The 13895-nt window shown below is 33.7% G+C and overlaps 1 protein-coding gene across 5 annotated transcripts in view; it reads right to left on the bottom strand.

The window, feature by feature from the left end:
* rapgef3 (Rap guanine nucleotide exchange factor (GEF) 3) overlaps positions 1 to 13895 on the bottom strand; it is a 43626-nt gene that overhangs the window by 8054 nt on the left and 21677 nt on the right. For all 5 annotated transcript variants that reach the window (XM_051096205.1, XM_051096201.1, XM_051096202.1 and 2 more), the window contains 13 exons: positions 8298 to 8404; positions 7985 to 8106; positions 6996 to 7176; positions 6500 to 6584; positions 6353 to 6413; positions 4264 to 4340; positions 3976 to 4122; positions 3796 to 3899; positions 3202 to 3290; positions 2912 to 2990; positions 2624 to 2774; positions 1363 to 1445; positions 1025 to 1055 (listed from right to left, as the gene is read on the bottom strand). In XM_051096205.1, coding sequence (XP_050952162.1) covers positions 1025 to 1055; positions 1363 to 1445; positions 2624 to 2774; positions 2912 to 2990; positions 3202 to 3290; positions 3796 to 3899; positions 3976 to 4122; positions 4264 to 4340; positions 6353 to 6413; positions 6500 to 6584; positions 6996 to 7176; positions 7985 to 8106; positions 8298 to 8404 — 1317 coding nt within the window. The remainder of the gene's footprint in view (positions 1 to 1024; positions 1056 to 1362; positions 1446 to 2623; positions 2775 to 2911; positions 2991 to 3201; positions 3291 to 3795; positions 3900 to 3975; positions 4123 to 4263; positions 4341 to 6352; positions 6414 to 6499; positions 6585 to 6995; positions 7177 to 7984; positions 8107 to 8297; positions 8405 to 13895) is intronic.

Here is a 13895-nt window from a genome sequence, read left to right on the forward strand (position 1 = left end):
AATCAAATATCAGTGAAAAATGGGCAATATGGTATTTTAAAACTATTTGTTAGGATGCTTTCTACAATGTTTCCTACAGAGTTCTGTTCTGGTTTTGCAGCAAGGGAGGGAATATATAATATATTCCATATTCCATTTATTTATTTATTTATTTATTTAAACATATTTTATGCAACATCAGAGCAAACAGCATTCTAAGGTATAGTGGGGATTTTTAGTGATTGTTTCTGCAGATTGAATGTTTATAGCCATTATTTCGCAAGACATGGGCTTTTATTTGCATTACATTCAATACAGACTGCAAACTTGCAATCATAAGTGAGGTAAAATATGATGTTATCATTATTTTTTCTTGAATTTTAAGCAGCGGGGAAGCACTGCGATTACAGAGAAACAAACAGTTGCACCATCCACCTTTTTCTTCAACGTGAGGTAAGCCTATGGGTGAGACTTCCGATACATTATTTGCAATAGGGAAATAAGGAGAATAATAACAATGTGCTGTAAATGGTAAAACTGTTTGCACAAACCAGTGCGTTCATAATTAAGATAATACATTAAAATAGCTTGGTTGGTGACACAAATTTTCAATATCAAGCAGCGAAATAAGCTGCGGATGCCTGAGACCGGATGCCTGACCCATAAAATGCACCCGTTCTTACAAAAAAGAAAAAAGGTGGATATGTACTGTGTTGTGCACACTGTATGTAATTGTCAATTAGACACCTGTTCTCAAATACACTGCACACTGTATAACGTTTGGCTGGGTTTTGTGTGACCATAGCTTACGCTGACCTACTTGTAGTGTACATTTCTATTATTATAGCAAGTTCTGATGTCAGAACAGGATTTGCTTTTGTTTTTTTCTCTTCATTTGTCTAAAGACCTCCAGCTGGCCTTAGAGATGTTGACTTTTCCACTGGCGAGTCTGTTTATCATGCTATGTCATAAAGTAAGTATGATTTATTGGTTGTCTCTTATCACTGCAAGTTTCCCATTAGACTAAAAAAGCAGGGCCTCTTACCTTCGTCAGAGTGTGAGATCCATTCTCGGATCTGTAAGGAGTATAATAGAGGACAGCTGTAAATGTAGGATTACGCAAAGAGGTTTGATGACATGTATAGCAGACGCAAGAGAAAAGGTGTGGACTTTATATAAAAGCAGGTCAAAGAAAGATCAGTTATGGTATTTATTATTTTATGGTATTTCTGATTATATAATCAGTTTGGATCTAAAAAGTGTGAAGTGCAGCAGCTATGCAATACTGGCAAAGTAACTTTAAACTTTTTCAAAGCATAGTAGACCTGATATTGGACATTTTGATAAAATATTTATGTGCAAAAATGAATATGTGTTACTTACATTTTTGCCTTTCGTCTCTCCCTCAGCTGTTCTTTGAGAATACTGGAAAGTCTCGAGTCAGCCATCATCCCCTCTCTGAATTTCTATCACAAAAAAATAGATATATATTAAATAAACTTACTTTTGCATTACATTTAAAGACAGCATGAGTGTCTTTGACAATGCAAATTTCTGATTATATTTTTTTAAGAGGAAAATAATGTAGGGCAGCACTTAAATTTTTTCATTGGAAGTGGAACCTGATTTAGTTCTAAGTGTTAAGTTATGATAATGTAGATTATTTTTAGTATTAACATTATTTATTTTTCACTTTATTTTTCCTGAGAAGATGTATTACATTTTTGGATTGTTTTTTAAACTTTTTTTTTTCTGAGAAGATGCATTATAGCTTTGGAGTAAACATGATAATATTGGTTAGCATATTTTACATATATATTTTTTTAATTATTAACATTATTTTAGCTTTATTATAACATTATTTATTTTTTAAAAACATCATTTTTTTTTTTTTCCCTGAGAAGATGCATTATATTTTTGGAGTAAACCTGATAACATTGGTTAACAAATGTTACATTTTTTTTAACATTATTCAGCATTTTACTTTTTTCATAGACTAAATGTGTATCATAATATTACACATTTTTAGATTTAATATTAACATTATTTGTTTTTAACTTTATTTTCCCTGAGAAGATGTATTACATTTTGGCATGTCTTGTTTTGATTATATTGGTTAATTTTTATTTATTTTTTTAAACATCATTCATTTTTTTCCCCTGAATGCATTGCATTTTTGGATTTTTAAAAAAATTAATTTATTTATTTTTTCCCTGAGAAGATGCATTACGTTATTGGATTAAGCATGATAATATTGGTTAGAATATGTTGCTTTTTTTTTTAATTATTATTATTAACATTATTTCATTTTTTTGTTTGTTTGTATTTTGCAGAAATGTATTACATATTTTTAGATTCATTATTAACATTATTTATTTTTAACATTATTTTGGTACATTATATTGGTTAGCTTTTTTTATTTTCAAATTTTTTCCCCCTAAGAAGATGCATTACATTTTTGGATTAAACGTGATAATATTGGTTAACATATTTTACATTAAAAAAAAATGTTATTAACATTATTTTAACTTTTTTGCATTTTTTACAAACTGTGCTTTCAAATGATAAAAAAAAATCAAATAAAATAATAATAATAAAATTTAAAATGTTTTACCAAGTACTACAACATTTAACCTATTTTTACCTCCAGGAATTCAGAAGCGTCAGGATTGTCCCTCAGTAGCAAACCATACAGAGCCACCCAGTGAGCCACCAGTTTCACAACCTTCTGCTTAGTGTTGAGAGCATACGCTGCCTTCTCCAGGTCTGTACCTTCTGATGGCTCCGCTTGATAGGTGCAAACGTATGTTAAGGATACACTTACTTACTATTTTATTTAGAGCTCTTTGGCCTAAAGACTAGTAACAAAACAAAAAACACAGAAAGAAATATCAATATGAAGTGGAAAATCAGTCCTTTTGTGGCAGGATATTGATGCTGGAGGGCCGCACAGAGCTGGCTGTAGGGCATGAAGACTGGATGTGTTAAGAGGAAATCAGTCACACTGGGATCTGCAGAAGTACAAAACAGACTTGTAAACTTCATTAACAAGAACTTGTTTTCTTTGCAGAGCTGTGTGGAGAATCCCAGAACAATCTGAGTCATCTGACTGGTGGTTGTAATGGATGTGTAAACACCAAATAAGCAGGAATGTTTTGGTCTCTCACTCTGTTCTTCTAGATTTCTAAAGTTTTCGTATTTATTTCGTAAGTTCAGCCATACCTATAAAATCAGCACCATTGGTTTCCAGTTTAATCGTCTCCATCATGTGTTCTAGGATCTTCTCTGGAGTTCCTGACATTACTGTGTACCTGAGAGAGGTGGGTAATTCATATCGATGATTAATTGTCCTTCATTTCCATCATTCATATTAAGATTAATGCACTTGAAATCAAATAACAGCAATGACTAATGATTGAGCTTGAATTTCATTGTACAATAGCACTTTTGTAGTTAATGTACCCAGGATGAATCACCTACACTTTCACTGCAGACACTGAACGGCTTTACCTATTTAAGATATGTATTATTCAGGGCCGGTTTATGAAGATGGATTTGAATTGACTGAATTAATTTACTCACATGCGTGGTAAAATAGGCTTAACTCTGTGAAATATTCTCATAAATTAAATCAACGCAATTCAAATGACTACGTAATTGTTTTATTAAGCCTAAAAGGCCTACTGTATCACATTTGACAGACCTTTCTGAAAACCTGTTTGCTTGGTGATGCTTATAGTGCAGAAATTCACACTTGAGCTTTAATTAAATCATTGAGGTTTGCAATTTAGCATAAGAGTGGACATAATCATTTACTTGTTGCTGCTTGCAGATCCTCCCTGATCCTGCGCCGAGCTCTTTTCAAGAACCAGGACGACTTTACCATGTTCCTCCAGGCGGACGGTGTTGGCCTCGACATCCTGCGGGTAAATTCAGGTTATAGACCACCATAGATACCCAACCATGCAGATGCTAGGCTATGCACAAACAACACACCTTAAGGATACGTATAAAGTCCTGCTTGTCCACCCGCAGGAAATGGCAGTTGTCCTCTCTCAGGATGATGGTGGCAGAACGAGGGGCGTCGTTCACCAAGGCCAGCTGGCCAAAGTCATCTCCCTCATGAAGCGTGGTCACCAAGCCCTGTGTGACGCACATACATAAGATAATCTTTCCTTAAGTGGAAGCCCACTGTATGAATTACCTTCAAACACAATGTAAGTATATCTATATTTAAACTCAGTGACCTCTAAAGGTCACTCAACTGATGTCTAATGGCTTTACCTTGCCGTGTGTGATGACATTAACAGAGCCTCTCCAGATGATGTACCAGGAAGTCCCTTTGTCCCCTTGACTGAATACTGAAATAAACACAAACACACATTACATTGTATTTTTATATAGTAAACAAGCTTATCATTTCTTTTGAGAGGACTGCAGTTGCCAAAATTACAGATAAAGCTTGACTGGAATGAGTTTTTTTTTCCAGGTCTTAAAAGTCTTAATTCGCCCTTCCACAAATTAAGTCATGGCATTAAATGTTGGATGCACTGCAAAAATATCTTTCTTCGAATTTTGTTTTGTTTTTTAATACAAATATGTAAACATGCTTAAATCAAGATACATTTAGGTGCATAGTGAACATACAAAGTCTTGTTTTCTGAGTATTTGAGTAAAAATTTAGTGGGTTTATGCTTAAAATAAGAACAAATATATGTATATAGGTTATGGCAGATATTTGTTCTTCTTTTAATAATCCTAAACTCACTTACTTTCTTATAAAACAAGACTTCTTAATGCATTTTTTCTTTTCAAGTAAATATTTAAGAATCCTTAGACATTTGCACTGGAAAACAAGACAAAAATACTGATGAAAATCACTTTTCTTCAGTGATTTTTAAACTGAAGGTATGGTAAAAGTGTGTAAAATTAAATAAAAATATTTTATACTTTGATGCGTTGCTAATATAATACATCTTTAAATTTAGAGACCATATTGACATAGTGTTACATTAAATTTATTTCCTTTAATTTTCTTTACTTGGTTTTAAAAAGACAAATTTACTTTTATAAAACTTGCAGGAACAAATAATCATGCAATGCACGACTTGATCATAAAAATATATTTATTAAAATTGTAAAGATTTTACTTATTTTTATTTAATTTTAATGTCCGTAAATAAATAAAATCATCCGAAGGTTTTTTTTTTTGAATATGCTATTTCACTCAAAAATATACTACCAGCCAACATTTTTTGGACAGTAAGATTTTTTATGTTTTTTTAAAGTAGTTTCTTCTGCTCACCAAGCCTGCATTTATTTAATCTAAAATACAGCAAAAGCAGTAATATTGTAAAATATTTTTACTATTTAAAATGAATATATTTTAAAATGTAATTTATTCCTATAATCAAAATTACATTTTATTATAGAAATATTATAGAAGGGAATTATAGGATGCTTTAACTTGATCAAAAGTGATGATAAAGACATTTATAATGTTACAAAAGATTTCTATTTCGGAAAGATACTGTTTTTCTGAACTTTCTATTCATCAAAGAAAACTGAAAAATTCTACTCAGATGTTTTCAACATAATAATAATAATAAATGTTTTTTGAGCAGCAAATCAGAATATTAGAATGATTTCTGAAGGTTCATGTAACTGGAGTAATGATGCTAAAAATTCAGCTTTGAAATCACATGAATAAATTACATTCTAAAATATATTCAAATAGAAAACAGCTATTTTAAATATTTAAAAATGTCACTGTTTTGCTGTACTTTGGATAAAAAAAAAATGCAGGCTTGGTAATCAGAAAAGACTTCTTTAAAAAACATTAAAACTCTTAGTGCTCAAAAACTTTTGACTGGTAGTGTACATTCCGTAACAGATGAAAATGTTTTAATTTTATAATTCAAAATGTAATGTAATTTCATAATGCTGTATTAATATGTCTGGAAAAAATATGACGTGTGAGTCTGAATAAACGAAATAAACGAATCTGAGCTTATGAAACTTGACAGATTTTAAAAGTGACTAAACTACCCTATTAGATAATCATCACTGTCTGCTTCCTACTCGTGCTATTCACTATGCATGAATAACTGCTGCATTGACGCCAGACGTGCTGTAAGTGCTTTCATTTCTTTTCCCTTTGTCTCTCAGTTTGCTGATATTAGGATGTCAATCATCCCGTTCCTCGCATAACGAGGGAATTAAACAATAAAATGATTTAATCATCTCATTCACATGGTGTCTAAACAGGAAGTTTGCTGCTCATTTTTACTCTGGCTAAGCACAGAGTTCTTTAGCACAGTTCTTTTTTTCCCGCCCACCACTAATGAAATGTCATCATTGCTTTCACACTCACAGACTGTTCCCGCCTTGGCATGGCTTTCAAAAACCAGCACTGCTGCCAGCTCCTTGCGAACCTACGGGAAAGAATGAAAGAAATGAGGGATGAATGAAGATTTGTGGAGCAAACAAATATGACGGCTGTCAGTGAGTGTTGACTCACAGATGTAGACAAGTGGGCCACAGCTTTGACGTGCAGAAGTTCCTCATAAATAACTTCCAGATCCTCTGGAGTTCTCTGGCTTGGGCTGAAATGTGGACACAGATAATTACACACTGAAATCTTATGCTGTTTGCATTAAAGACTAAATGTGAAGTGTGTGACTTTTTTCATGTTAAAATGTCCTAGCTTAATATCTTCAGACAGCTATAACTGTCACAAATATAGTGCTTATCATGTAAGACTTGATTTGATATTGATTTTAAATGAGTTTGACATTAGTGAGTTGTTTAAGCCAATGGCGATACATTAAATGCATACTGGTTAGTCAATTTTTAATTAAACTGTTTAATTAAACTTTATTTATTTTCAGCAAGCTCCTTTGTCTGGTGACTTTGGCAGCATAGAAATTACACACTTCACCTTTAAGTGCTAGTACTAAACTGCGTTTATGCTTGTTATTTTTCAGACTGTTTTGGCACATTTTTTGGCGTCTTACCATTTTCGCAGTATCATAGTCAGAAGGGCATCTGGACCCATCTGGACCAGGAGTGATAAACTTTCTTGGAGTTCATCATCTTTGAAGTCTTTCTCGTTAGTTGTGTGATTAAGTTCAAACTCTGCCTCCATAAAGCGGTAAAACTGTGTGTCTTTGTCATGGAAGTTTAACTCCTGTTTCACTGCACATTTGACAGAGAAATGGATTGTCAGTTACTCAAAATATTCAGATATTATGGTAATAGCATGTTTTTAGGCAATTTTAAAACTATTTTTTGGACACTGTAGTAAATACCATGATGTATAGACTACCAGTCAAAAGTTTTGTTTTTTGAAAAAGTTTTTTTTGCTCACCAAGCCTGCATTTATTTGATCCAAAGTACAGTAAAACAATTTAAAAATATTTGTACTATTTAAAATAACTGTTTTCTATTTAAATATATTTTAAAATGTCATTTATTCTTGTCATCAAAGCTACATTTTCAGCATCATTACTCCAGTCTTCAGTGCCACATGATCCTTCAGAAATCATTATAGTATGCTGATTTGCTATTCAAGAAACATTTATTAGTATCAAAAGTGATGATAAAGAAAAAATTCTACTCAGCTGTTTTCAACGTAATAATAATAATAAATGTTTTTTTGAGAAGCAATTCTGAATATTAGAATGATTTCTGAAGGATCATGAGACTGGAGTAATCATGCTAAAATTCAGCTTTAAAATCACAGGAATAAATTAGATTTTTAAATATATTCAAATAGGAAAATAGGTAATTAAATTGTACTGTTTTTGCTGTACTTTGAATCAAATAAATGCAGGCTTGGTGAGCAGAAGAGACTTCTTTAAAAAACATTTAAAATCTTACTGTTCAAAAACTTTTGACTGGTAGTGTACAAAAGTGCCAGAGTATTACAATCTTAAAGGAAATGCATGAAAACAGTGGAGATAAACTTGAGCTGATATCTATAGACAACGTTGTTCATACCCACCATGACTCAGAATGCCCTCATCCACCAAAACTTGCCACATTCCGACTGCTTGACTCCGAGACTGGAAGCAATCATTGAGTTTCATTAGCCAGTCCACAAGTTCCTTCCCACTGCAGCACTGTCTGTGAGACAAACCAGAGAACAATTGTGCTGTCAAAAATCAGACTGAATTTAAAGTGTTACACATTCATCTGCATGTCTCTGTGGTTGAAAGTTGATTTGTTTCTTCAAAGGATGCAAAGTGATTTCCTAAGAATGATGACTTTTCCATCACAGTCAGAAAGCAAGCACATGACAAAGCAAAAAGATGCACCTGTAAGTCTTAAGATGGTGTTTTCTATCTCTTATCAGGCCTGGGTTACGCTCCATCAGAGTGCTGTAAACCACCCGCGCAGCCTTCAGGATCCGTTCGGATAAAAACTGATGGGGGGAGACAGAAAAAAAGGTAATGAACATTTTTATTGTCATTTTTATTATTCCAGCAGCAAGGAACGGTGAATGAAAATGTTGTTGAAAGTAACCATTAATATCAACCATCTTAAAAATTTTCCACTGAATATGCCACATTACGTAAGTTAAATGCATTGAATTGGACGAAAGAAGTCTGGAAATATTTACTCCTGTTTATATTGATACACAAATTTCCTTTACAACCATATCATCCGTATGGAAACACAGCGAGTTGGTGTTGTACTAAACAGGTGAGTGGAAGGTGAGAACCTGCCACATTTTTTCCAACACCTCCTCCGCTGAGTTGAATTTACCAAACTGAATTTCGCTACTGTTCACACTCCTCCCCCGTATGAAAGCTTCTTCTCCACTCGTCTGTTTTCCTTCTGTCAGCTTGCTCTGTTTTCATCTATCCCTCCCTTCCAAGACTTCTGTTTTCATTCCACATCTCCTCCTTTCCCACCCTTCGCTCTGCCGGACCCCCCGCAGACGACGCGTCCCGCTCCAGCTCCCAAACAGACTGAGAAAACTGGAGTGTAAGAACTCAACCTCATTGATTGAGGCTACAGTTTATTGAACTACAGAAGCATGCCACCGTTGTTGCTACGCAGCCTTCGTTTTTTTTCCTGCACGCCTGCCAAGACTCACTGATCACATGGTGATAAAACTGGTTCGGCGCATTGACACACACTGTAAAAAAAAACAAACGTCTGTTGAAGTGGAGGCAAACATCGGAGGATATGGACCAGTTGGGATGGCAAGCATTGCATTAGAGGCTAGATATTTAAGATTTTCATGCTTAGACTGGCATTAAGTTCTCGGCTGGTTTTAGCGCTGGTTTGCACAAAACGAAAGGAGATTTGCTAGTTAAAAATATATTTAGAAACACTTAACTGATGACACTGTGTAAGTGATTGAAGTGGTTTTAGCAGAGATCACACACACCAATATACACCTCATTTTTACATTTATGCTTCAGAACATCAAAAGCTCCAAGTTCAAAGCCAAACGCCTCAAGCTGTTGCATGAGGCCATAACAGCACAGCAATGAAAGTAACACTGATAGCTGTTTGCGCATTTGCTGAAGAAAACTTGATGTTATAATGCCAGGGTGTTGCAACCAGCTGTCAGGGCATTGCTATGTGCTTGCTATGTGTTTTGTGTGTGTGTTTTTAAGACTATAGCTAGGTGGTTGCTTATTGGTCTAAATCACTATGCACTACTGTAAAACTTTGGGGTTGGTAAAAAAAAAAAAGTTTTAAATGTTTTTGAAAGAAGCATCATAAAGACTGCATTTATTTGATCATTAAAAACAGTGATATTGTGAAATAATATTACAATTTAAAATAACTGATTGCTGTTTTAATATATTTTAAAATATAATTTGTCACATATGCTGATTTGGTGCTCAAGATACATTTCTTATTATTAGCAATTTTAAAAACAGTTCAGCTGCTTAATATTTTCGTGATTTACAAAATTCTTTGAACAGAACAGTATTTATTTTAAATCTTTTGTCTTTACAAAAAGAAATCTTTGCTGTCTTTTTTTTTTATTAGTTTAATGCATCCTTGCGAAAAAAAAAAGTATCCATTTACACAAAAATAAGTTACGAACCACAAACTTCTGAATGGTAGTGTTTTTCTCATGTACAGTGGGACATTATTTGGCAGTACGAAAGATATATAGATTTATAGTAGCATAAAATGGTGTCATGAGCCCACCATCTGTCTTGTCTGATAGCGTTTGCTGTGTTTACATCTAGACAAATTCTTTACCTTCTAATTTGTAGTTAATAAATTTAGATTAATCCTTTAAAACATTTTTTACACAACTGTGGTGACACTTTGAATTGTTTTGCTAACTATTTTTATACAACTAAGTCAAAAGATAGTAGTCTTGTTGTATGTACAGTTTAAGTCTAAAGTTTACATGCACCTTGCAGAGTCTGCAAACTTTTAATTATTTTACCAAAATAAGAGAGGTCATACAAAATGCATGTTATTTTTTATTTAGTACTGACATGGAATGGATATTTCACATAAATGATCTTTACATATAGTCCACAGGAAAAAATTAGTTGAATTTATAAAAATGACCCCATTCAAAAGTTTACATACGTTTCATTCTTAATTGGGGCCTGAGCCCTAAAAGGGCGAGAGCCCTATTGTTCTTCTTAATACTGTGTTGTTACTTGAATGTTTTTCATGAGTCCCTTGTTTGTCCTGAACAGTAAAACTGCCCGCTGTTCTTCAGAAAAATACTTGAGGTCCTACAAAGTCTTTGGTTTTTCAGCATTTTTGTGCATTTGAACCCTTTCCAACAATGACTGTATGATTTTGAGATCCATCTGTTCACACTGAGGACAACTGGCGAAAACAAGTCAAAAAACGATGCATTAAGAACCGGGGTTTGAAAACTTTTTGAATTTAAAGATCAGGGTAAATGTAACTTATATTGTCTTCTGGGGAACATTTAAGTATCTCCTGTAGCTTCTGAAGGGCAGTAAAAAATATGAAAAAATATGATATTCAGGCAAAATAAGAAAAATGTACACATCTTTATTCTGTTCAAAAGTTTTCAACCCTGACCCCCAATACATGTTTTTTCCTTCTGAAGCATCAATGAGCGTTTGAACCTTCTTTAATGGTTGCATATAAGTCCCTCAAGTGTATGTAAACTTTTGAACAGGGTCATTTAAATTCAACTATTATTTTCTCTTGTGGACTATATGTCTTTTATGTGAAATATCTTTTTCAGGTCAGTACTAAATAAAAAAATAGCATGCATTTTGTATGATCTCTCTTATTTTGGTAAAATAATAATATGTTGTAGATTCTACAAGGTGTATATAAACTTCTGACTTCAACTGTATACAAACTTATTGTGGGTAATATTAGCCTAGAAAGCACTTCAGAAATCTACAGTAATTCAGATAAAATGTTCAATATCCTATTCAAAGACACATATTGGTATGTCCATTGGTATGGACAATATGTTAATTAGGACACATGCTTCTGCTCCACCCTAGTTGTCTCATTCTTTAGTCTTGTGATTTTCTGGAAAGTCTGAACCTTTATTTGTTTGTTCTGTTCTTCCACAGAACATTTTGTCCCAGGATGAGATCTTGAACTTGAATTGCCTTCATTTCTTACACTTTATTTGTTGTGGTTGTTGCTGAGGGCGGTGACGCGTGCCCCTTCTTGGAGGCCCCTGGCCTAGTCGGTCAGTCACGGTGATGTAATTGGCTTCTGACCCGTGAGGGATTGGCTGACCTGTCTTTTCAGTCCAAAGGGAGGCCACATCTACAGTGCAGTTCTCACAGGACCACTTTATTGAATGCTGCACAAGGACAGTACTTTACAGAACATGTGCTTCAGTCTCCAGTCCAAATTATCCAGGGGCAATTTCAGAGTTATAGTTTTCTTGCTAATGTAACTTATTTGGTAATCAGTATCTAAGTAGTTTAGCCAACTAAGCAGCACAGTTCTAGTAAATATGGTCAACCTTCATCTAGCCTGTATCCTTTGAGACTGACATGCTGCAGAACTCTCCATCTAGCTCACTTTACACAGCATATGCCCAGACACTGTGTCTGCAGACCCTGAGCATGTAAATCTCTCCCCTGTCATCTCTGCTTCATGATTCTGTCCCTGGAGATGAGGGTATAGATGGGAACAGTAGCTGGCAGCCTATTCCCAGCATTCTGCAGTCTCCTGGGGAATAATTACTTTACTATGGATCACTGACTTTGACAACATCCCTGAACACTTGGGATTAGATGTATCATAGGATACCTGTGACAACAATAAAAATGGCTACTCTTCATTCATTCTCCATTTTACCCTAGATATCAACATTATTATTCAATGTACATATTAATATTATGTGTAAATGCCTTGAAAATTTCTTACGTCATTATAGTGGATTCACTACCATTCAGAGGTTTTGGGACAAAATTATCAAGATTATTTAAATGTTTTTAAAAGACATCTCTTATGCTCACGAAGGCCGCATTTATTAAAAAAAAAATACAGTAAAACAGTAATATTATTGTATTTTAAAATTCAGTCTTAAAGGGATTGTTTACCTAAAAATGAAAATTCTGTCATTAATTACTTACCCTCATGTTGTTCCAAATCTTTAAGACCTTTGTTCATCTTCGGAACACAAATTAAAATATTTTTTATAAAATCCGAAAGCTTTCTGACATTTAAGGCCCAGAAAGGTAGAAAGGACATCATTAAAATAGTCCATCAGGGACATCAGTGGTTCAACCTTAATTTTATGAAACTAAGAGAATACTTTTTGTATGCAAAGAAAACAAAAATAATGACTTTGTTCAACATTTTCTTTACTTCTGTGTCAGTCTTTGCCATGCTATTTTAACAATGTCCTTACTACCTTTGCAGAGTCAGAAAGCTCTTTGATTTCATCAAAAATATCTTAATTTGTGTTCTGAAGATGAACAAAGGTCTTAAGGGTTTGAAACGACATGAGGGTGAGTAATTAATGACAGAATTTTTGGGTGAACGATCCCTTTAAGTGCCCTTCTGAAATTATTTAAATACTGATTTGGTGTTCAAGAAAGATTTTTAACTTTTAAATGTGTAGTGTTTATGTTCATCTCATTAACTTTGGACATGTTCCACACATGTTTGACAAACTGAGAGTGTCAAATAAGTCTTCTTTTTTGGCTTTAAAATTTAGCTTTTGCTGTATTTCAGGGCTTTACAGTGCTCTATGTGTGTTTGCGCTGAGAGGAGCTTCGAAGGTTTCTACATGTTTTTGCAACATTGAGTAATGTATCACAGACATATCTCACGAATCCTTTCATAAACAAAGTGTAGAGAGAGTGTAAATAAGGGATTCATTGATTATAATGGAACTTTGTGAGATCGTGATAAACTAAGATGAGTGACAGTTTTGACTGATTTTTAAGGGAGTTTGCAAATGAGATATTGATTTAATACAACAGTTAAATAAACAAGAAGTTAATATTAAGTGACTTACATTGTCTGACTATAAAACTATTGCCTGATTTTGCTCTATTTCGTCGTCAAAAATAGTTTGAAACAAGTCACAACTGAGCCGCTACGCATCTCCATTCAAACACAGCAGTGTTTAATCTATGAATGAATGTGCGTTTTTAAACGAATCTAATGAGTCAATGATTCAATTTCCCATTCACAAAGAGAGTAACTTGCTTTATTCTTGAATGAATCAGCCGTTCAGACGAATCAAATGAATGCATGAATCAGTAATTAAATCCGTGACCTGCCGCTACCTCTGGCAGTTTTAGTTTAATTTTAAAGTATCTTTTCAGTTATTTAAATCATTTAATATTTCTGTATTCAAATTTTATATTTAAAACATTAATCTCAACATGAATTTATGAATTTGATTGCACTCATGCCACCTTTGACCCTCATTAAACATAAGAAAATACATCTGCAGTACA

Source organism: Labeo rohita, chromosome 23, assembly GCF_022985175.1.
Source record: "Labeo rohita strain BAU-BD-2019 chromosome 23, IGBB_LRoh.1.0, whole genome shotgun sequence".
Classification (NCBI taxonomy): domain Eukaryota; kingdom Metazoa; phylum Chordata; class Actinopteri; order Cypriniformes; family Cyprinidae; genus Labeo; species Labeo rohita.